This window comes from Dermacentor albipictus, chromosome 3, assembly GCF_038994185.2.
Source record: "Dermacentor albipictus isolate Rhodes 1998 colony chromosome 3, USDA_Dalb.pri_finalv2, whole genome shotgun sequence".
NCBI classification, from domain to species: domain Eukaryota; kingdom Metazoa; phylum Arthropoda; class Arachnida; order Ixodida; family Ixodidae; genus Dermacentor; species Dermacentor albipictus.
In genome coordinates, this window is record NC_091823.1 from 148,788,371 (window position 1) to 148,811,360 (window position 22,990).

Genomic DNA, 22,990 nt, shown 5'->3' on the forward strand with positions numbered 1-22,990 from the left:
TTCTATCTCTTCTATGTGAGATACTCGGAAGGGAGATACTCCAGCCAGCAGGGCCACAGTTTAGTGTTCATGAACACGAGATGGAAATCAACTGCGAAACTGAAAAAAAAAACATGTGAAAGAAACAAAATTCGTGAAACAAACACGTTACTGGCATCGCATATAGAACATGTATCTTTTTCATTAGCAGTAATTCAGTTTATTGCTATTAGTCTCACAATAAATTTGAAGAAAATGATGCCAATACGTTACTCACATTTACCTAGTATTCTCTCTACTCAGGGGCGGCAGACCCCTGGCAGCCTAGCCCCGGCCGCCTACAGTAATAACCGTTGGACAAATAAAGTTTATTCCTCTTCTATCCTCTGTTCTCAGTAAGCATGCAGACGTATCATCACTATTAAAAATTGTATATGCTTTACGCCACCTTCTCTATTCAATAAAAACACAAGCTTATAAATATTCTTGGACTATGAAGTGCGCTCTATCTAATAATTAGACTAGAAAGTCCCGGATATTAGGCAGAAATAGAGCAAGAGAGAACCGGGCTGATTTGTGGTGCTAAGTAGATGGGGATAAGCAAGTCGACCACAAACAAACGGCAATAGTTCATATAGGCAGCTGGAATATCCATGTCACAGAAATTTCATTATGGTCGATCACAAGGAAAAGAATGCTGATATAATTAACAAAATCACGAGATATAAATGAGCAACAAAAACATGTAAATACAGTAAAATGACACTACATGGTGACACATAAAGACCGTAAAAAAAAGTAGAAACGTAGTAGGCAGCGAAAACTACGTGACCAAATTGCAAAAGCGTTCTTGATCGGGCGACGTGTACTTTTCCGCCAGGAAGGCAGCCAGTCTCTTCAGTATCCGAAGGCGGCTGTACGAGCCATAGCCGCACACGTCGTGGAAGTCCTCGAACTGAATATTGTCGGCAACAATGTTGTAGTGCAAATCGGTGACGTTTCGCTTGGTCTCGCACAGCTGCAGAAAAGGAACAATGGATAATTGCGATGTTCACATTCAATCGAGTATCACAATGGTGCATAAGTGGCATACATGCAACACAAAATAATGGTTGAGTATGATTTCCACGATACATTTCCCCGTATTACGCCCATGTAACTTCTAGTACAGCCATTGTGTTGCCAACGCCTGTTCTTCTCGTCTCTCTCGACTTTGCGTTGGTATCATATTTCACAAACCTACAGCAACCTAGTATAGCGTCTAATAGCATCAATCCTTATCATCAATCGGTAGTAACAGTGGATTCATATTTGCCATTCGGAGTAGATGGTAGATTCTAAGTTCGTGAGAATAATTGATCGCGCGCGAGTGCTTGGGCGGTCTACTTGATATTGTCGCAGGTCACAAAGTACAAGGACTTCATTGCGGTAAGTCGCAGTAACGCGTTGTACTCGAAATGGACGTGTAGGACGCAGGCCAGCACAAAAGAAAGTCTTTGTCTTTCATTTTTTGTGTTCGTACTCTCGAGCATGTCGTCTTTGTCGCCATCAGGGTGTAGCTGTCAAAAATAGTGACGCGGCATTACCCTCCCTCCAGAGCGAGCATCGTCGCGATGCTCATCAAATGGTAGTCGCTAGACTTTATAAACAGCTTGTAGGTGTCCACATTATTCAAGCAGATACGGCTTCATGCGCACCACGTGCGCTATTTCAGGTACCTGTTGACGGCGTTTGGAGTTGCATGAACCGTCACCCACGACCTCGTATAATACGTTGCCAATACGACCCAGAACCTTGCAGGTTCCGAAGTATCGGCGTAGAAGTTTCTCAGAGAGGTCTCGGTGTCGTACCAGATACCAAACCCCGATTTTTCCCGGGTGTATAAGCGAAGGATTGGCGGTGAAGATTATATCGTCGAACGTCACGTTGTTGCTGTGTAGTTATTCTGACGAGCGCGAGCTGTCTTGTTTCCTCGGCGCACTCAGTGAATTCTGCGGCATCTTCGTGTGCATCATTGTAGTCATGAGGCAGCATAGCTTGAAGCATCGTAGTGACTTCTCTACCATGGATCAAAGCAAACGGCGTCATTTTGGTTGTTTCCTGGTGTGCCGTATTATATGAGATTGTGACGTACGGCAATATTCTGTCCCAATTCTCGCGCTCCACATTGACGTACATACAAAGCATGTCTGAGATACCCTTCTTGAGGCGTTCTCTGTGCCCATTCGTTTGTGGTGATAGGCTGTCGTCTTCCTATGCGCTGTGCCACTGAGTGTGAGCACAATGCACAAAAGCTGAGCTGTGAATGCGGCTCCTTTGTCGGTGATGACGACCGCCCGAGCACCGTGTCTCAGGACAATGTTGTCGATAAAGAACCGTGCCGTTTCAGTGGCAGTGGTGTTTGGAATCGCTTTGGCTTCCGCGTATCGGGTGATGTAGTCCGTCGCGACTATGATTCATCGGTTCCCGCTGTCAGAAATGAGAAAAGGGCCGAGAAGGTCTATTCCATTTTGAGGAAACGCCGTTACCGGTACGGCAACGCACTGCAATAGACCAACGGGTTTAGTCGGTGGTACTTTGCGTCGCTCGCACTCAAGGCAAGTTCGAATGTAAAGTTTCACCTCTGTTGCGAGCGTTGGCCAGTAGTATCTTTCTTTGATTCGGGCCAATGTTCACGTGTAACCAAGGTGGCCTGACATGGCTTCGTCATGGCAGGCTTGCAAGATTTCATGGCGGAGATTTTCGGGAACTACTAGCTGATAGCTCTTCCCTGTTGAAGAGAAGTTCCTTCCTGTAGAGAATTAAGGTACACTCCTTGAAAATAATTTCGACACATTCGTAGCTCGTCCTTTCAAGAGCTCTATGAGTGAGTTGAGCTCCCGGTCGTCTTCCTGTTGTCGAGAGATGGCGGCCGCATCAACAGCTCCTAAGAGACCTGCGTATTCATCCTCGTCGGCGCTCGGCGATGCAATCGGTGATCTCGAGAGGCAGTCCGCATAAGTGCTGCCTTCCCGAGTTGTAGACTATTGTCAAGCCGTGTTCTTGAAGCTGTAAGCTCCAAGCGTGCCAAACGTCCAGAAGGATCTTTCATATTGGTCAACCAACAAAGGGAATGGTGGTTGCTTACGAGTTAAAGAACGCGGCCGTATTAGTACGGGCGAAACTTCGCGACTGCCCATATGGCATTCCTTCTCCGTGGTTGACTAGTTGGACTCAGAACTTGATAGTGTTCTGCTCACATAGGCAACTACTCTCTGGGCGCCGTCTTGCCACTGGACGAGAACAGCGCCAAGGCCGACGTTGCTTGCATCTCTGTGGATCGCTGTTGAATCTTCGCCAAATGAGCAAGCGCAGGCGGAATTTGTCGACGTTGCTGTAAAACGCTGAATGCCGCTTCTTGCACCTCTCCCCATACAAACGCAACGTCTTTTTTTTTGTGAGGTGAGTGAGTGGAGAGGCGAGGTGCGTGAAATCCGTGATAGATCGCCGGTAATCGGCGCAGAGACCCAGGAAGCGTCTGACTGTCTTCTTATTCGTTGGCCGTGGGAACGTTACGATGGCTGCAGTTTTATTCAGATCAGGCCTAACACCGTCTTGACTCACGGCATGTCCTAGAAACTGAAGTTCTTCGAACCGAAAACCACATTTTTTTTGTTTCAGTGTAAGCTGGGGCCCGAAAACCTTATGGCTTGAAGAACTGACAGCAGCCGTTTTAGGTGTTCTTAGAAAGATGCAGAAAAAACAATTATCTCGTCGAGGTACACCAGGCAAGTCTTTCACTTTAGACCCGATAGGACAGTGTCCATGAGCCTTTGAAACGTGGCTGGGGCCGTGCAAACGCCGAAAGGCAGAACCTTAAATCCGTAAAGCCCACCAGACGCCACAAAACAAGTTTTCTGTCAATCGCACTCAGCTACCTCTATTTGCCAGTATCCACTTTTAAGGTCCATAGAGGAGAAGTAACGCACATGCCGTAGCCTGTCCAAAGAATCATCGATCCGTGGTAGCGGGTAAACATATTTTTTATAAAGTGATTCAACTTGCCCTTATCAATGCGGAACCTCAACATACCATCTTTCTTTTTTACAAGCGATGCCCAACGGCCCTTTTATGGTTGGATTGCATAATCCTGTAGCATCTTCTCGACCTCTTGCTGTATTACCTCACGTTCTTTCTGAGCCACGCGGTACGGGTTCTGTCGAATGGGTCTTGCTGTCTCCTCCGTGATGATGCGATGCTTTGCCAGCGGTGTTTGTCCTACTCGCGACGTAGATGAGAAGCAGTCCTTAAACTCTTCTAGCAGTCCCGTAAGATGGGGTCGTTCTGTTGGCGGTAAGCCCGGACCAACGTCAACAGCGGGTGTACATGGTGTTGTACGAGGCTTGGCTTCTTCGTGCATGGCAAAACAGTCTTGAGCGCAGTCGATTTCATCTAGGTATGCGACAGCGGTGCCTTTACTGATGTGCCGACGTTCGTTTGTGAAACTTGTCAAGAGCACCTCCGCACGCCCGTCTACTAAGCTGACGATGCCAAAGGCGATGGGAACACCTTGGCGGAATAGAAGGACAGTCACATGTTCTGCTACTACGTCTTCGTTATACTGTGCGCCGCACCTGACGGAGACATGTCTCCATGATAGCGGCGGAATGCAGACGTCCTCGTCAATAACACCTAAGGCTCGGCGTTAGGGTCCTGTGCCATGGGTCGTGTCTTTTTCAGGAAAAATTGTTACATGGCTGTCGCGTATGTTGACAACGGCACCGTATTTTCTTAAGAAGTCCATTCCTAATATGAGTGATTTGCAGCACTGTAGTAGAATCAGAAATGTGGCGACAAAAGCTATGTTCGCGATCGTGAGCCTTGCAGTACACTTGCCTGCAGGTGTTATTATCTGGCCTCCAGCATTTCGAATGCAAGGGCCCGTCCATTCCCTTCTGACCTTTTTGAGTTTGACTGCCAGCGGCTTGCTCATTATAGAAAAGTCCGCGCCGGTGACGACTAAGGCCGTCACTTCGTGATCGTCAATCGTTACAGCGAGGTCGGCAGTCGCAGTTTTTTCGGCGTTGTCTTCTTTCGGCAACAATGGGGGATTTTCGGCAATTTGAGGACTTGCAACCTTCTTCCCAGATGTCTCTGCTTTCAGTTTCCCAGCCGTGGGCTGAGACCGACCTCTGGTGACGTCAGTAAAACTTCAGCCGCTCAGCGAGGAAAAACGCGCTGGAGACGGCGTTGAAGTGTGTGACGAAGAGTTGTAGCCCTCAGCTTCCTTCACGAAGTCTGGAAACGATTTGTTCGGAGGTTTAGAGATGCCAGTGTTGATGTCCCCTATCACTATCACTGTCATTTCCTTCTGTTTGGTGTTACCCTAGTATGGAACTGACGGACTTTGTTTTGGCCAGCGACCCATTGGCGTTCTGCTTTTTCTTTTTGCTGTTACCGGTAGTGTGACATTCTTGGGCTGTTTGCTTTGCAGCTCTTTGGCGATTTGCTTCTCGCATGTGCTGTGACGTTCACTCACGCTCTTCAGGCTTTTCTTGTGCGAGTCGTTACAATTGTGCCGCTCACTGTTGGAGCCTGCGTTTCCTGGCTGCCTCTGTTTCGGTGGAACAGCGAAGAGGTTCTGTTTGGGAACGTCGTCGCTTCCTGCATTCAACCTCTTCTGCTGACGGAGTTGGCTTTCTAGAACACATTCCAACTGCTGTGACGCATGGTGGTGTCCAGGTTTATTTGAATATGAAAACAAAGGTCATCCTATTTGGAGAAACCGAAGTTACTCGCTTCTGAAGAAGGCTCACTCTTTGTCATTCGTTTCCCGTTTCTTCCAAATGAAAAACACTTTGGGTTCGAATTCTGTAGTTGCAGGGTTAGTTGCACGTAAATACGGAATCCACCCAAACTGTTGCCATGTTGCCAAAGATTGATACTCGCTAACCACGCTGCCAGCCCGTCTTAGAATCCTCGTAGGGGACTGAACGCTTTCCTTCCTAATTCGTCTTTGTTTTTTGTGTTTTTTTTCATACGGCTACCGTGTCATTCTATCGAGATCAGATATGTTGCCAGGGCAAAGTGGGCAGGGGTCGGCAAAGAAATGCTCTCGCATTCAACATAGTTATGCAAGTGGAGACTCCTCGGAGCGATTCTTATGCATTGGACCTGCGATTGTTGGACAACCAAAATGTTTCCTGAGCGAAGGCATGGTCATCACTTATGCACAATAGTCTCCACTTGTTAAACAAGCACGTATTGTCTTAGCCTGCCTAAACGTTTGCTGTATCAATTCAGGTAAAACAATGTATTTATTAGCCAATGTCCTAATGTTTGGTCCACTTTTAAATAATGTGTGGTGCTGTAGTAACTCACTTCGCTCCATCGCGAGCTCAACATTGCCACGTGCATCTGCCTACATACTGTTTATTTGTTTTAATAGTTCTAATGTCATAGTGCACCCGATATGATCCCATTTCCAGCGCAGCTATGAATTATTAAACTAAAATTATGTTGATGATGACATTTGTGAACTGTGTTTTCGAAAATAAATGCTTAAAAAAGCTTAATCACCTGTTAAACTCCTAGCTTATTATTTTCTCATTCGACCGAAGCTCCAGTAGGCCTGCATTACCTGAGACCCGTACTCTCAGTGCAACATAAACAGCTCTTGCAAGAATCCAGAGGCAGGCTGTCGGGTTTCTGTCCTTGTTCGAAACACGTCGAGGTATCGAAAACGAGTGGCCCACGGGAGACGTATTCGGTGCCCAACCACAACCACCGCTGTTACTCTCTAAGTTGAGCGGATTAGAATGCCGCCAAGGATGACAGACAGCAGGCAACATCGGGAGGCAGCCACAAACACGTGCTCTAACCACGCACGGCTGCCACAATGCGTTGTCTGCGCTGCTTTCGCGTCTTAAGCCCAAGTGGTTTCAAAGTTAATTTTCTTATTTTTCTTTTTACAAATACCTCGCAGGCTCCATGTAGGAGTACTAGCTGAAGGGGACTAGACAACAATGTTTAGGAAGAACACGAAAACAAACAGAATAAATTCAAGACCCAGGTATTATACAATGGCAAAATGCAGCAGATATTGTGCAACATTGTAATAATAGAATGACTATCATCAGTTTTTCTTCTAAGCACAGAACAGCCCCGAATCTACACCCTCTACTATTGCTATCAAAGAACTTACAAAATGTATAACAGGAAGCACCTGATGACAGTGCGGCCAGACATTAGCGAGCACTCTCACCTTGAAGCGAAGTGTGGAGGCACTGTCGTATGTGAAAAGCGAAACGTCTGCCTTGACATATGTAAACAGGGCCTGGAAGGTGCTATCGATGCTGAAGGTCTCGTTGTAGTTCGGTTCTTCACAGGCCTGTTGAATCAGAACGAGATTTTTGCTCAGAAAACTGTGGGAAATGAAAATATTGACACGTGTATTTATCTTTATCGGGCGACCGCGTTTCGTCGCTTAACAAGTGTAATCGCACAGCGCGGTACGCGCTTGTATGTATCCGAAGTTTCTGGAAAGTTATCGATGCTTCTACCCGGCTGTCTGTTGTCGCCGAACCTTGTGTTATCTGATTTCATCGCGTGACGCGAATGGTGTAGAACTTTGTGGAAGGCACGCGGGTCCCGACGATTAGTCTGGAACATTCGACGATTGATCTGTAAAAGCCGACGCGCTTGACCCGCAGATCAGATTTTCTACGATCGCCGACCGTGTTCGCCGCTATCGTTGTGGTATAAGTGTAGCCTGTTTTTGTGGGCACAGGTTCCGCCAATAAAAGTTAGTTTTGTCTTTCACAGTATTGCTACTGTGTTCTTCAACGTCACCACCACGTGACAATATTGTCACGCGCTAATAAATCATTCTGAAAAATAAGCTGCCAAACAATTAGTTGCGCGTATGAACTGCCGAGATTGACGTACGGGGGGGGGGGGGGGGGGCTAAACGACTCGCGCATGCGTCGAGCGCATGAGCCACATCGCCATAAATTGCTAACCACTCCGCACGCTGCCGACACGAGACGAACACAGCAGGCTGCTCTCTGTTGGAGTCTGCAATCCAGGGAACCGATGGGGCAATTTCTGGCTCAAATTTTTTGAACGAGGGCTAGGGAGCTCGAGCGCACTACTTATATGCAATAGTGCCACTTTGTTGAGCTCTGCCGAAAACCACAGCGCAGAAGCCTTTGTATAAGTCGTGATACGAGTTCTGTATGAAGTAGCCACCGATCACAGAGTGAAGGCGTACGTTTCGCTTTCAACCTGACACGTAGAAACAATGCGTGTTTTTTGCTGCATGCGATCTTTTAGACAATGCCTGTTTTATCGACTGCTGTAATGGCATCGAAAGTATTGTCGAATTGCATTGAGCCCGAATCACTCCGATGGTCACGTTTTGTTACTCGTGTGTTTTCTGCACACTTCAGCGTTAGTAAAACTGTTTCTTATATATATATATATATATATATATATATATATATATATATATATCATTGCGCAAGTCAAATACTACTTACCCTGACAACCTCACTAATGCGCTACTCTGTCATTATGCTGAAAGACACATGCTCGCGTATTGACGCTTAAACGGCTCAACATAGTACATAACGTGACGCAATCAAAAAATGCTGCATTCGTCAATGATACCCTAGGAAAAAATCATGTGATGCAAATAAAAATGCGTTCACTGCGGCAGTGAATAATGTGAGCTCGAGGCAGTAAGGTCACATATAGACCCGCCAATCACAAATGCTTTTGCGTCAGGAGGAAAAAGAAGTAAACGTTGCTCACACTTACTTCGACAATGCTCGTTATCTGATCCCGCGGGGGGGCATCTCCTCGCATTGTCGTCGTGCACTCATGGCCGAGAGAGTAGTTTCCGGGAGTGTCTGCAAGGTTGTCCGGGTACTTGGGCATGTACCACCGGCCACCCATACCCAGGGACACGGCGAACGCACTTGCGTTGGCCCACTTGGTCTTTAAGGTTGCCAGGGCCGATATTACTCTCACCTGAGATGAGCCAAGGTGGTGATACAAGTCGGCGTCAGGACGAAGGTCACGTTACAGAAGTGGTGAGCACCTTTATCTCATCGCCACAGTGCAGTATGGTTGAGGTCGCGACAAAACGTGCGCATCGTTAAACTAGATGCGTCTGCTATCGAATAAAGGCTACGAAGGCCTGGCGATCTCCTCACCGGCAGGCTGTACAAATAACAGGAGTGCTATTCACGGAAACTATAGAATTCGTGCGTGTTCGCGTTTTCAGCGAGTCAGAGAAGACGTAGCAGCACTGTGGGCCAATCAGATTTGACAAGATCTTGACAAGACAAGATTTGACAAGAACTTTGTTTAATGGCATCTTTCGACGGTGTCCGGAACAGCATTCCATGTCAGACGTCTACAAAAGTGGTTTACATGAAGCACGCACGAGTCTACTAAGCAGATGTAGAAGGGAGAAAGGCCCACCAGAGTGCATTTAGATAAAGCAAGAAAGCGTGCCCAGGATTCGGCAAGTGTTTCCAGTGACAGGCTCAAAACCTATGGACACTAGTTTGCTTCGGTAAAAGTATACGGGCTGGCCGGCTGTGTGCCACCCAACAAAAGATGCTCACGCTCAAATGTTTCCTTTTGGACAACACACGGGTTTGCACCAGCCGCATAATCAGAGTGTTATCCCGGTGTCTTCCAGGTGTAAACCTTTCCTTTCGTACAGCTATTATTCATTATAAAGAAACGACCACTGAACAGTTTAGATGCGTCAGACGGAAACTGAAATTTATATATTGCCAGGTTGCGGGTTATTGCGAAGTGGACATGAACTTTCAACTGTGAAAGGCTAACGGTTGTTCTAGTTTATTTTGCAGTCATCATTCTAGAATTTAAGTTCTGAAACAACGATCAACGTCCATCAAGCAGCGTGTTAGGAAATATCATTGGGTCGAATTAACAAAGTTTCACTTTCACGACCGTTGCTCGACATTGTCTGGCATATTTCGATAGCTTTCAAGCGTAGATTGTTTCAAGCGTACAAGCTATCTGCTAGTGATCATTTTCCTGATTCATTGCTTTTATCGACATGTCGTCGGTGTGGCACACGTCCATTGTATCGGAAATTCCTTTAATGTTGTTCCGAATTACATAGCGACAGTTTTTTTTAAAGAAATGGCGCGCACGACGACAATATTGTTGTACTACGTTCATGGATACTCGGGATCATCAGCCACTACGATGGAATCTGCGATGATACGTGCATAATAGCCCACTGATCTGATGCGTGAGATCAGGTTTGATGAACGACGACAATGCTCACCGCCAACATTGCGATGTGAGTGTTGCTTGACTTGTTGGTCAGGAGTTTCCAGACTGTTATGGCGGTGTTGGATTCTTCGCATTCACTATATTACATCATTGTAATTGGCTTAAACCAATCAAAGTCAGCCGATTGGCTCAAACTTGTTCTGACTTCTCACGTGTCCACTGCTTCAATCTTGTCACTGCTAATAAGAGAGGCAAGTTTCTGGGATGTGCTCAGCAGATTGTTGAACGATAGAGCGATAAGGAGTCTTTTGTGGACTGATAGAATGTTGGTGCAAGGAAGCCAGCCCCGTGGGCCTCGATGGCGGCCTCCAACCGTGAGCTAATGCATTGCCTCCATCGACATGATCATTTTGTGGGCACAATGTACTCTCCCCCTGTGTCCAGCTCCGCAAACAAATTGTTACATTATTTTCTAAGCTAAACCAGAAAAAAATGAGCTAAAATCGGCTGCTGCAACAAAAAGCTCGATTCAGGTGAAACCATATGTCGAGCATGTGATAATGCTGTATGCACTGGTTCTCAAGTAAATCCATGTTTCGCACTAAACATACGACTGCATCGTCAGTGACCACAACAGTGTTGTACGTTTCAAGTGCCACGAAACGAGATGGCAATAAAGGATCAAAAGTGAATGAAGAAATTGCTACGTGATGCTCAATCTGTACATATTTGCTTAGAAAAGCAAAAGACGCGTTTATCAGAACGAACTGAAGAAATGTACTCTCTAGCCACATAGAGTTTATGGAGGTGCTGTAACAAAAATGCGCTTGTGGAATCTTATCAAGCGAATACTTTATAGAATCATAAAAGGCCAGTTGACAATAGCCAGTTGACTTGAAGATATACTGTGCCACAAGAATTTCGTTGAATTTGGGGAGGATGCGAAGAGCTTTGGAGATTTTCGTGTGTTCTTTTGGCTCAGCAACACGTGTATTGTCACGGTTGGTGGCAAGATTGACTATGCGTAGCGCAATTTGAGGTAACTCAGTTCCATCAGTTTAAGTCCCCGTTGTACGTCTCTGACACCAATATTGACTACTGGGAGCAGATGCAGCAAAAAAAGACAGGGCAGCCACTTTCTGAACACCTCATTTAGCAGCCGAATTACTGCACAATCAGGTTTGTCTTATAAATGATTAAATAACGAAGTCTTCCCATGCGACTATGATCTAAACATATCCGCATCAGCAATAAAAAGAAGGAATTTATTGCCATTGGCTCCCTAAAAGTGCAATAGGGTTAATGATTCACTATATTTATACATACATACATTTATTTATTTTTTTAGATGCACCCATTCTAGTCTGCAAAGCTTCTTTAGGCACTTAAAAGTTTGATGAAGTGAAATCACTCGTAAGACACATTACAATAGGGTTATCACGTAAAACAACAAACACAGAGTCCTTGCCAAAGTCCCATTCGCTCTGTACCACCTGTCACTGAGAAAACACTAACACCAAAGTTGTTCTTACTAGAAACAGCATATTTCGAGAGAAAACGAAATGTACATGTCATCAAATTTATCAAGTCGTCAAACCCTTCTTTTTTTTGGCTGCCTTTTTCTATTTGGGTGAATTACAAGAAGTGTTCCGGACAAAACGAGGCGCAAGCCGGCCAAACTTACCAAACGAATGGGGTATGTATTATTCAAAACAAAAGGCTCGAGTAGCTCAGTAGAGTGCAAGACTGGAGGCACGATGCGACAGTTCTCGATCCTGGTGTCGCTGTAGGCTACGTATCCAACAGCAACAAGCAGATCTACGGAATAGGTCCTGCAAGACAAAGGGAAAGACCGTGAGCTGCTGACGTTGATGTGCTCAAAGCTACTCGAGTTATTTTTATTACACTTGAACCTGGAAAATTGATAATTTCAAATCATGTATAGTCTGTTCCGAAGCAAGGAGATGGAAGATAAGGATGAAAAAAAGCATTCCAATATTCAATGGTGTCACTAAGCATTGTGAAATGATACCTATGAAATAAATGCACATATTGCGTAAGAATGTAGCGGCACTTCCACATTGAAACTTTGCGAACGTACCAGTCCCAAAGCAGTGGCTGTTTTCCTCTGAACTCATTAAAAGTTCTTGAACAATATTGTACACATTGTTCAGATATTTCAAAAATTAAGTTGTGTCTAGGTATAGTTGAGGAATGTATAATATTACGGACCAATGAGCATCCCTAAAGTCATGACACTAGTGCAAAAATAAACCACAGTAATTATGATGACCCAATGTGGGCAGCCAAATTATTGTTGCATTGCTGAGAATAGCTGATCTTTTGAGAAGAATAGTGAAATGGGCGAGTTGGTAGCTGTTCACGGTTGCAAGGGTAGCGCTAAACTGACACAGGACGAAAGAATACATAAAAAAACGAAAGACAAGCGTTAGCACTGCAACCACGAACTTATGCTTACTAACGGCATTCCTACCTAAAGCAATCTTAGCTTAATTTCGATAATTGCGTTATGCACTCAGAATTACAGTTTGAACAAGAGGTGGTAAGCGTCACGCAATTCAATATACATATATGTTCACGCGTGTAGTATGATCCTTACATTAGCGCTTCCGCGACGTCAGTGGCCATCGACTCATAAATCAACGGGTAGTGTAGTAGGGTGTGACTGGGCCGATGCTCCGGGTCCACCTTGTCCCTCATTAGTTCTGAAATCATCTGCACGAGCAACAAGGAATAATGGTTACTACATCACACTGGAATGGGAAAAGCATCAGAACCACTCTATATGCGCACGCATTCAAATTTTCCAGTGGCTGCCTACATTGCATTCTTTTTTTGAGGCAGTATATTCAATAACACAACATACGTGCACCAAACTACGGTGTCCTGAATTTCCATATAACGAATGCAGCAATACTGAATCTGTTCGAATGATTCGCGGGTGCATGGGCTAAATGAGGAATACGCAAGGACGTATACTCCATCTCACAGGAAGGCAACTTCCTCCGCGTCGAGTTAGTCGGCGCTTGCTTTCAGCCGTCGCTTAATTGGTTGAACGCCTTTACTGCCAAATCGTGCAAAGTCTCAGCGAATGCAACTTTGAATCCGGATAGGTCGAGCTGAAAGCATTTTTTACGGTAACCTTTTGTCGCCGCCTAACGGCAGATACACCGCACTACACTGTGTAAGTGGTAATTTTGTTGGTATGCATTCTGTAGCGTGCGCACAATGTGTTAGCGAGCTACGGTTGATCCTCACGGAAGGCGACAAAGAACATATAAAGGTAGCCCCTTTCTTGTAAGGTTGGTTGTGTTTTTGGGGGTATTATGTTGTTTTACAGTGAAACTATATATGGCCCATACCTCGGGATTTCTTAGTGGCACGGTTCATCAGGAGAATGCACTACGCGGCAAAGCCAACTCTGTCGCGAACGCCCTGTAGCTCTGTATCTTCGAAAAAAAATCATTGTGTACGAGCCCGTTAAGATGACTCTAACATTATGCCGGCTTTCATTTACTTGTCAAAGTTATTCAGTTTACCGTGGTGTCGTAAACATTCCGGAATTACCGTCTCCCGTCAATACACGTGTTTTTGCGGGAAGCGCAAGGTTACAAAAAACGGCTGTAACTCGTGCTTCGCCCAAATTATCCCAAACCAAATTTTATGACGTTTGACTGCTCAGACTGCTACATAACTGTATTGATATTTATCTCAGCGAGTATCATGGATAACTCTCAGTCATAGTTTTGATACAAATAGGATGATGCGGCCACTACGCCATTCCAGCTGCATCACAAACACACTATGAAACTGACAGCCCTACGTTTTTGAGATGACTCTTTATTGCACAAGCAGGTTTATCAAGAAACCATGACCATGCCACACTATCACATGTCATGCCAAAAAGAAAGAGAGAAAATACGACAGTTGTCTAACATATGCACATAGTTAGAATGCCTGACTGTACAGGTCTTGATTTGTGCACTCCAGAAACGCAAAAACATACACTGGCGCTCTTGTAGAAGTTGTCTGTATTATGTACACATGGACTGCAGGATGGCCTAATTGTAGCACAAAAAGATGTCTCAGAATGTTTGAGAACTGTCAACTTCGGTCATTGCGATATAGCACTGAAACATTTTCAGTTCTATCGGTAATAAACATGAATGTGCGCAGAAACTGCCAAATAAAATATGTGAAACAAGAAAACAACCTTCAAAGATAAAAAAAGCTATTTCAAGACATTTTTGATACTTTATATGACGGTCGTGAACATATCAAATTTTCACGCCAACGTTTGACGAAGCTCATAAGAGGGGCTCTCATCTGATGTCCTACTTATGCATCTTCCTAACATCGCCCCTGGTTGAGTTAAGAAGCAAGTTTGTTCGACCACTGCCAAGCCACAGTGAAAAAAAAAGAAAAAACGCACCTGCAGCTGTCTAACCTATTTCGAAACCCTTCAAAACGGAACGCCTCACCGTAAAGGTTTAGTTTTGAAGGTTTTGCGCATTTAAAAATGACGCGTGTAATGCACCGAATACACACAGAATGCACAGCCTGCCTTGATGAAGGACATTACAGGGGTTCGCACAGGAGGTTGTCTTCATCAGCAGAGATTGTGCCATCACTACTCGTTGTGCCCCGCGGAGGTTCACCACCACTGGGTCCCGACTGTAAACATCGTCACCAGTGATGTGATCCACTTTCTTCATGGAGTGATCTTCGTCTAGGCCATCCTGTACGTACTTCTTTCATTGCTCAGCACTCGCATGCGGTATCCCCTTCCATACCAACGACTCCACGTCTTGCATCTTGAATGTCTTGTTTTCTCTGGCCGTCAAGCATTTGACGTCACCCCCGTCTAGCTTTACCGGATTCGGTTGACACCGATAGGGTGGCGAGCGTGCAGACAGGTGGCCTAATGCTGCAGTGCTACCGACTACTCGGTATCGTTTTTCACCGTGTTAGTGTTGCCGACAGGCTTCAAGACATCAGCTTTTCCATGACCTAGTCATAAGCGAAACTTTTTGTAGAAAGCCAGTCCCTTATTTTCTTTTTCAGGCTGCTCATTCGCGGCAGTCCTTAGTGATAAGGTGCATTGTCTATAAGTATAAAACTTCCCATATGCACAAGATGCAGCGATTTTTCAGTGAACCTCTTTTCGTGGTGCGCTCCATCCATCTCCTCATGTTAACGCCTGAGCTCTTTTTTGTACGAAACACTTATGCTGCACCTTCGACAAAGCTATTTTCATTGCCGCAGTGGGTCACCGTAAGCCTGCCGCCTTTTATACTGGGGTTTTGAAGGTCCGTCGACAGTCCGGATCAACGCGCCTTATGCAAGGTATCTACGGTTTCGTCAGCCCGTACTTGACTTCTCGTGTGGCCGGCATTGACTCAGGTTTCGTCGGTGCAAAAAAATTCCTACCTTGACGTTGTAAATCCGCAATCTTGCGCAGGTAGCGGCGGCGAGACAGCACAATATGCGTCACTTCCGTGAACAATGCGTTCTGAGACCGTTTCTTGTATCGGATGCCAAGCTTCTTCAACATCTTGCGCACACTTGCCGTCGATATGAATGGCAGCTCGCTGTCCCCTTCAAAGGGGCGTGTCAGCTTGTCGGCAGTGGGTATCTCGCTTCTCCAAAAGAGCTGTGCACGAACCTTCGCAAGACAAGTCAGGTCAAAGCCGTCCAGCTTCTTTATGCGCTCGTGGCCTCTTTCTCCAGAACATTTTTCGGTGTCAAAGGTCTACCTATTTCTACGACAACCACTCGTACAGCGTCCGCTCACTCAACTTCGTGAGTTGCGCTGTCCTCTTGAGCAGAATCTCTATATGCTGGTTCCTTTCGCATACGCATAGGCGAAGCAATTATAAGACGTTGAAAGTTAACGTCTTCGCCTGTTTCGAGAAACCTTGCACTTTCGAAGAACGGCGGCCACGAGACGCGGCTGCTTCGGCGGACGATACGTTCACTAATGACGGCGCACTACTTTCGCAGGAAGCCTTCGCTTCGTCTATCTAGAGCAGTAGTTCCAGCAGCACAGGCACAAATCCAGAAATCGTCTGGTTGCGTCAATCTCACCTTCAAGCTTAGCCAAGGTTAAACTGGGACTTATGCTGGCTAATGCGTTGGGGAGTGAAAACGAACTGCAGCTCAAGGCTAGCCTTTCATGCCGCCACGGCCAGATGCGCAAGCTGCATAGCGTCTGTATGTGGCTTGCGGGGCAATTTTAACGCGACAGCGTTAAGGAGCTCGTGTCGCAGAAAAGCCGGTGTCGTCGGTGTCGGCGGCGTTGGCCATGAGCGATAAATCCCAGCAGGCACTTCATGAATAAAAAACAACTTGCAAGATGGGCTGGGTGGGAATCGAACCAGGGTCTCCGGAGTGTGAAACGGAGATGTTACCACTGAGCCACGAGTTCGATGCTTCAAAGCGGTACAAAAGCGCCTCTAGTGAACGCGGTGTTGCCTTAGAAACGAGCTGTTTTTCAGGCTCAGGCATGCGTCGCTTGCTCAGGCGCACATTTCGTTGTCGCGCCGAACGCTGCGTTGCTCGACGCTCACCGCGTCCGATGCGGGGCGCGTAGTCGCTGTGCCGCAGCCCATTGTCTTACACCCCTTGGCGGGTCGACGGGAACGCTATCGCGTTCCATTCTTGAAGGCGAAGCTTAAGCATCCTCCAATTTTTATATGCGGCAGTTGTTGCTACATGAAGGTTGCCTTTCCCAAAGCAAGCAAAACCTGGTTATCGCTCGACAAATTTGGTTTACCCGCGTTCTGCCTCGGCAATTTTTGCGTTTGCGTCTTACGTCCATTTAACTTCATGCAAGAACGCTCACTGTACATTCTCAACAATCCGCTGAATTCACTGCTGGAAAGGTGGGTAGAGTTTCGGCACATTTACGACCTAATATTAGAATTTTCGAGGTACTCTTTCTTCCATAGTCAAGGCGGAAACTAAATAAAAGAAAGCACTAATTGCACTACTAAAGCCAAAGAGCCTAAAATAATTAAGATGAAGGCCGCCTAACGGGACTTAAATTATTTGAATACACACATCAGTAGCTATTGAAGTGATTAGACCCAGGAACAGAACGTGCAATGAGCGCACTATTTAGCGCTGCAACCGCCGTCGCGCGCTTCGTGGCTTGCACCCTGCTGCAACCAAGTGATGAGATGAGGTATGAGTAAACGCCACTCAGGATTGTTGAGCCGCGCAAAATCATGGCATTTAGCAAACGCTCTAGGTTTCGGCAACCAACAATGTAAAAAAGTTGGAAGGCGGCTTAACCTCCAGTTGAAGTTGCAACGCGGTAGCGTTATGGGGCCTGCGGCGTAGAAAATCTGTCGTCGGCGTCGCGTGTCTGGCGTCGAGCGTTGGATGTCACTTCGGCAAACATAATTTCCTACCACGCAAAGTGGTATACCTCACATACCTCGCATACCTCACAGAGTGTGCCATCCGACGACGACAACACCAGTTTTCTTGTTGTGAACTTCTAAAATTGCTTGCGCTGAGATCTGAATCTTTTTCCCCGAAAAAAGAAAGAAGACACCTGGAATTGTCTTTGGTGAAATATAACAGCACGTTTTATTGCGGAATAGGCAAGCTTGTCCACCGTAGACGGTGTACGAAACGTATCCGGCAGGTAAACAGCTCACCAACGAAATTACACAAATAACAATTTTAAAGCCGGCACATCACTCCAGACGGATTTCATCTTAACAACAGGGCGCCGAGTACTACCAAATCTATATGTTCAAAGCACAAGCCGTAATAATGCCATTAGCAATCGTTGGGAGTTTCTTACACCTTGCAGTAAGTTTGTGTATTAACCTCTTTAGCGCCAACGTGGGTCATTGGATGTGTGCCACTACGTGTGCTCTGCACATCAATTAACCTCTTTGACGCCAACTTCGGTCACTGAGTATGTGCCACTGTTATGCACCATTCTGTATTGACAAAAAAGTCCCTTACACTACTGCGGTGCTGTGCGCAGTTAAATCCATGACCACTCCATGCGTGCAATCCAATCGAAACCATGCACCAATTTGGCAGCCGCAGCGCTACATGTCGCACCTTGTTTAGCGGGAAGCGCGTGAAAGAAACGCTGCTGCCTACACATCCTTTAAGGCGGAACCGCATGGCGCGATTTCAGGCGCGGTTGACGCGCGGATGGTGGGACGCGCGCGTCATTTTGATACGTGCCCAGCACGATCCGTCAGGAAATCGCGCCGCCGCGTGCTGCTGCTCGGAGTAGTAAAAAACGCGTCGCGCGGCGCGTCCACCAATCAGAGTTCAGGTAAGTCACGTGGCATTTGGTCACGTGGCATTTTGGTTTGTTTTTTTTTTTGCAACTAGATGGCCCTGCTCTCTGCGCATCTCGACGGAACCTCCTTGGCGGATTTTTTTTTTCTCGGCAGAACAGGCGCGCGCGTCAAGGAAAACGTGTGCTATCGTGATTTTGTTCGCGTACCGTGTTGGTTCGCGCGTCGCGTTCACCTAAAATGAACAAAGCAACCTTCAACGAGGCCCTACTAACTAAAGTGGAGAAGCGTCGCGTCTCATCGCTAATACTGGCAAGACAATACCAGTGTATGGTGTTCGCTATCTTCTCAACCAGGCAGGCCGCACCCGCATGTACCTCCTGACCCGCATTTTTTCTTGCTTCAGTATCAGCATCCCCCTTAATAGTAGCAATCGCCTTTTCTTCTCGGTAGTAAGCGGCCGACACTCCTTTTTATATGTGAAGTTGTAAACAAGCAGCGGCTTCTCAGCATGCGCAAGGTACATAGTCGCACTTTCGCACACAATATTGCTGCTTGAAATTAACCTTGATAAATACACTTCGGAAAGAAATGTCGCTGTCTAATTACACTCAATTACACTCAGAGTATTCTGTAAGTTTAAGGGCATATTATATATGCGGTAACAGAGACAATACACGTCGTTAACAGTTATGTTGTCTGGCAACCAGGAAAACGCGGCATGAAAGCGCCGCTCCTTTTTTTCGTACGGGTGTTCGCGCGTTGGCGGCAACGCAGGCGTTTGCCGCTCGTCGTGTTTTTCGCTCGCGAAAAACGCGCCATGCGGTTGAGGAATTATACATGACGCGTTTCGGCGGTGGCAATACGGGATCTCGCTACGTTAGCTCAATGCCAATCGCATTGACGTCAACATTCATGGTGATATGGGTGCTGCTGAAATTTTTTTCAAGGGACCGTCCGACCATTCTTATGCATGGTAAATAAAACATATTAGATGGAAGACGTTCCTGTCGTTGACACTTTAATCAATTATTACGAACTTAGGCGAAATAAGGAACGCTACAATAGCCCTTTACCCACTGCCTATACGCTTGTAAGGTGTCAAGGCTCCTCTGTGAACCATTCGTTTAAGGCGTTAGCATTCATAGGGTGCTTCACCTGTGTTTTCCTCCGTTTTAAGCAACCTTCAACAACAAATCAACACCATTTTTCACTTGTGGTCATGATGGCGCATTTATTTATTTATTTATTTATTTGTGATACCCTCAAGGTACATAATTGTACATTGCAGAGGGGAGGGGCGCGAATACATTCGAAGAGTAAAAAATGCAGGATTAGTTCAAGGAATTTCCAACGAACAAAAGCAATATGAAAAAAGTAGCAACACATTCATAACAAATCTCAGAGGCTTACATAACTTGTAAGACTTTCGACAGCATTTCTAACTACTGTCGAGGAAATGCCATATTACCAGAAGCCGGGAGGTGATCGCAATCGCTAAATCTTATATAGCGAATGTCAAGCACTGATCGCAATAAAATGCTCACAGAACAACAGACAGACGACAAGTTCAGTTGTGCAATCCAAGTTTTTAGCGAGCACAGTGGCTTGGGCTTCTAAGAACATGGGAGAAAATTTCAACCGTCAACCGACGCATGCCTTCATAGACGCTTGTTGATTCGCAAAGCAGGGCTGAGTCCACCGATCACAAGGAACTCTGAATTTTGAAGCTAGTGTGTTGTGGCAGTGCATCATTCCAGTCATGATCGGAAGCGCCTTCAAAATAAGCAGTTCAATTCTGATTCCATGTCAGTATTCCAAAGAAGTTGTTTGAAAACAGAAAGGCGTTATACGAAAGACTGTTTTCTTCACTACTTAAATCCGCGCGCATTATGACATCCCACAGGAAAGTTCGGATCTGGCTCCGCATGCAACAATATTGTTGCCTTGATTCGGGGCCATTGCAACATAGAGAATTTGAATTTTAAGATTAGCTATAACACAGATTAGCCAGGTTTCGATGTTGCTTGGATCGAGCGTTGAAATTCAATTATGAATATCTCGAAGTAGGTGAGATCTTCAAGGTAGGGAATACAGTAAGGCTCCGATAAATTACGATTGCCTCCAACTTTGTCATATAAACAACTGCTTCCAAGGCTGCATCTGAAGGTTATTCAACATTTCATGTTAATTATTCTTGTAATACTTACTTTACTAGCACTCAAGGTATATCGGCCTCACCGAATGATCTACCTGGAAGAGCACCACGCTCCGTACGCTCATAGCTTTCTTTATTAAAAAAATAGTTTTTTTAAAAACTATATAACCCACAAATCACTGCACCCCCTGCCGCAATGCAACTCACCATACTGTTTACGTACTGCACGCACGGATATTTAAGTATCAAGACCTGCAATCACAATGGAGTTTCGTTAGTTTAGGGAGATCTCAAATTACGAGCGATTTCGCACCCTGCTATTGCGATCGCACAGCATCGCTACTTCAATTGTTCCACCTACGCCGATATGCATCTTTCTCAATATTCATACAGTTATAGTTTAGCACATAGAAAGTAAGGTGTCTAGACGGGGATGAAAGCTTGACAAATACCAAGTTACGAACAATTCCTCAGCACTACAAACGTACCTTTTGCCACAAATTTAGTATTGAGAGCCTCGCCCTGCCGAATTTCGGGAAAAATTTTATCAACACTTCTGCGCAAGCGCTCGTAGGCTCTTCTTGCCTAAGGCATAAACCCTCTCTCTCCCTCGGCTACACTGCGTCATTCTGTGCAGCCCAGGATCTGACCCTGCTCTGCGGTCAGTGGCTCTGAGGTCACAAGTGTTCACTCAGTGGAGCAGGCAATATTTTTGCGAACGAACGAACAAATGGACATGATTATTTCATTTAAATGTTGTCATTAAAACAGTGCAAGAAACGTGACGTACAGTGCAAGCACTATTGAGGAGCCGACAGGCGGTATTTGAGCGCCAGCAAAATAACTTTTAGTATGCAAACAGTTCAAGTCGTGTCTGCAGAAATAAATCTGTCGTTTAGTGTAATCCCTTAGGAAGCACTTTTCGCGAATTTGATGGAAGTTTCTGAAGAGCAACTTCAAATAGAAAGCTTAGACCAGTTTTCAAGGTAAGATGTGGGAGTCCAGTTTATGTTCCTATGTTTCAGCCTATGTCCCATGCTACTTCACTTCCCTTGTTTTGCACCTATCCGTGAAGCAAAATGCATGTTTGTTGATCACTTTATGGAAATTACAGAAGTATGAGTTTCGTACAAACCTGAAGGCCTTTTGCTGATTGCGTGACGTACTCGAGTGTTCTCCGTTTCTCTATTATCGCAGGTGTGTTGACCTGTCCGTAGTGGTAGACCCGGTTGGACCACAGCTCATTCAAGTACGTCTTCGTTGTCTGATTCGCCACCAGAGCAGTCATCCGCATGTCGTCTCTGCAAAAACTGCAACCCCAAAAAGGACGTCATTTTGAAAAAGATGAAGTTGCTTGTTCCAATAGGAATACGTTCACCTGGGTGTCTAAATGATATATTTGCAGATGAATGCAGTAGGCAACGCGAGTTAAATAACCCTAATGATGAAGTCGTTCTTCAATCTGATCTATCCAAAGTTTCTGAATAGTGCAGTAAATGGTTAATGTCGCTTAACATCATTAAATGCAAATGCATGACATTTTCGCGAAGCACTATACCTCAGTGCCTTCAGAATACACAAATAATGGCATCGGACTCGGGCGCGTGCCTGCATAGAAATATCTCGGTGTTTACATATCTGATGACCAGTCGTGGTATACTCACGTTGACTAATCATACTTAGTGCAAATCGCACTCTCGGTTATATCCGACGCAATTTTTCCGAAGCTCCATAGCGCCTAAAATTAATGGTTTCATTCGTCCGAAACTCGAATACACGCACGGAGTTTTGGATCTGGCTCACCGCACTCTCATTCAATCTATCGAATCCCTTCGGCATCGATAAGCCCGTTTTATTATCTCTGACTATTCACGTACAACCAGTGTCTCGCAGATGAAATTATCACTTAACCTTCCTTACCTTCAAACTCGGCGCAACATCTCACGTCATTGTTTAATCCACAAAGTATTCCGTCACCGATGATTAAATCAGCAACTCATTTTACAACCAATGTATGTATCATCCCGTAGTGAGTACCGCGGTAAGGTCTCTGTTCCTCACTCTCCGTCTGACGCGTCCCTGCATTCTTCTATGCCCAGAACCTGTTCTGAGTGGAACCACCCTGCCTCTGTATAGACCGTTTCATCGGGCGAGGAGGATAGGGCACGCGGAGAGCCTTTCCTCCTCTCTGGCTTGGGCGATCCGGCGCGGCGCTGCTTGAAAGTATTGCTCTCGCGTGCTGCGGAACTATTTCGAGATGCTTTAGAAGGTACTTTGTGAATTTTACGCCATGTCCGTT

General features: G+C 45.7%; 1 protein-coding gene across 2 annotated transcripts in view; it reads right to left on the reverse strand.

Moving 5' to 3' along the window:
- Positions 1 to 612: 612 nt before the first annotated feature.
- LOC135896685 (uncharacterized) overlaps positions 613 to 22,990 on the reverse strand; it is a 193,349-nt gene continuing 170,971 nt past the window's right edge. For both annotated transcript variants that reach the window (XM_065425172.1, XM_070536163.1), the window contains 6 exons: positions 21,827 to 22,001; positions 12,860 to 12,975; positions 11,924 to 12,071; positions 8,779 to 8,991; positions 7,223 to 7,348; positions 613 to 997 (listed from right to left, as the gene is read on the reverse strand). In XM_065425172.1, coding sequence (XP_065281244.1) covers positions 803 to 997; positions 7,223 to 7,348; positions 8,779 to 8,991; positions 11,924 to 12,071; positions 12,860 to 12,975; positions 21,827 to 22,001 — 973 coding nt within the window. In that variant the 3' untranslated portion in view covers positions 613 to 802. The remainder of the gene's footprint in view (positions 998 to 7,222; positions 7,349 to 8,778; positions 8,992 to 11,923; positions 12,072 to 12,859; positions 12,976 to 21,826; positions 22,002 to 22,990) is intronic.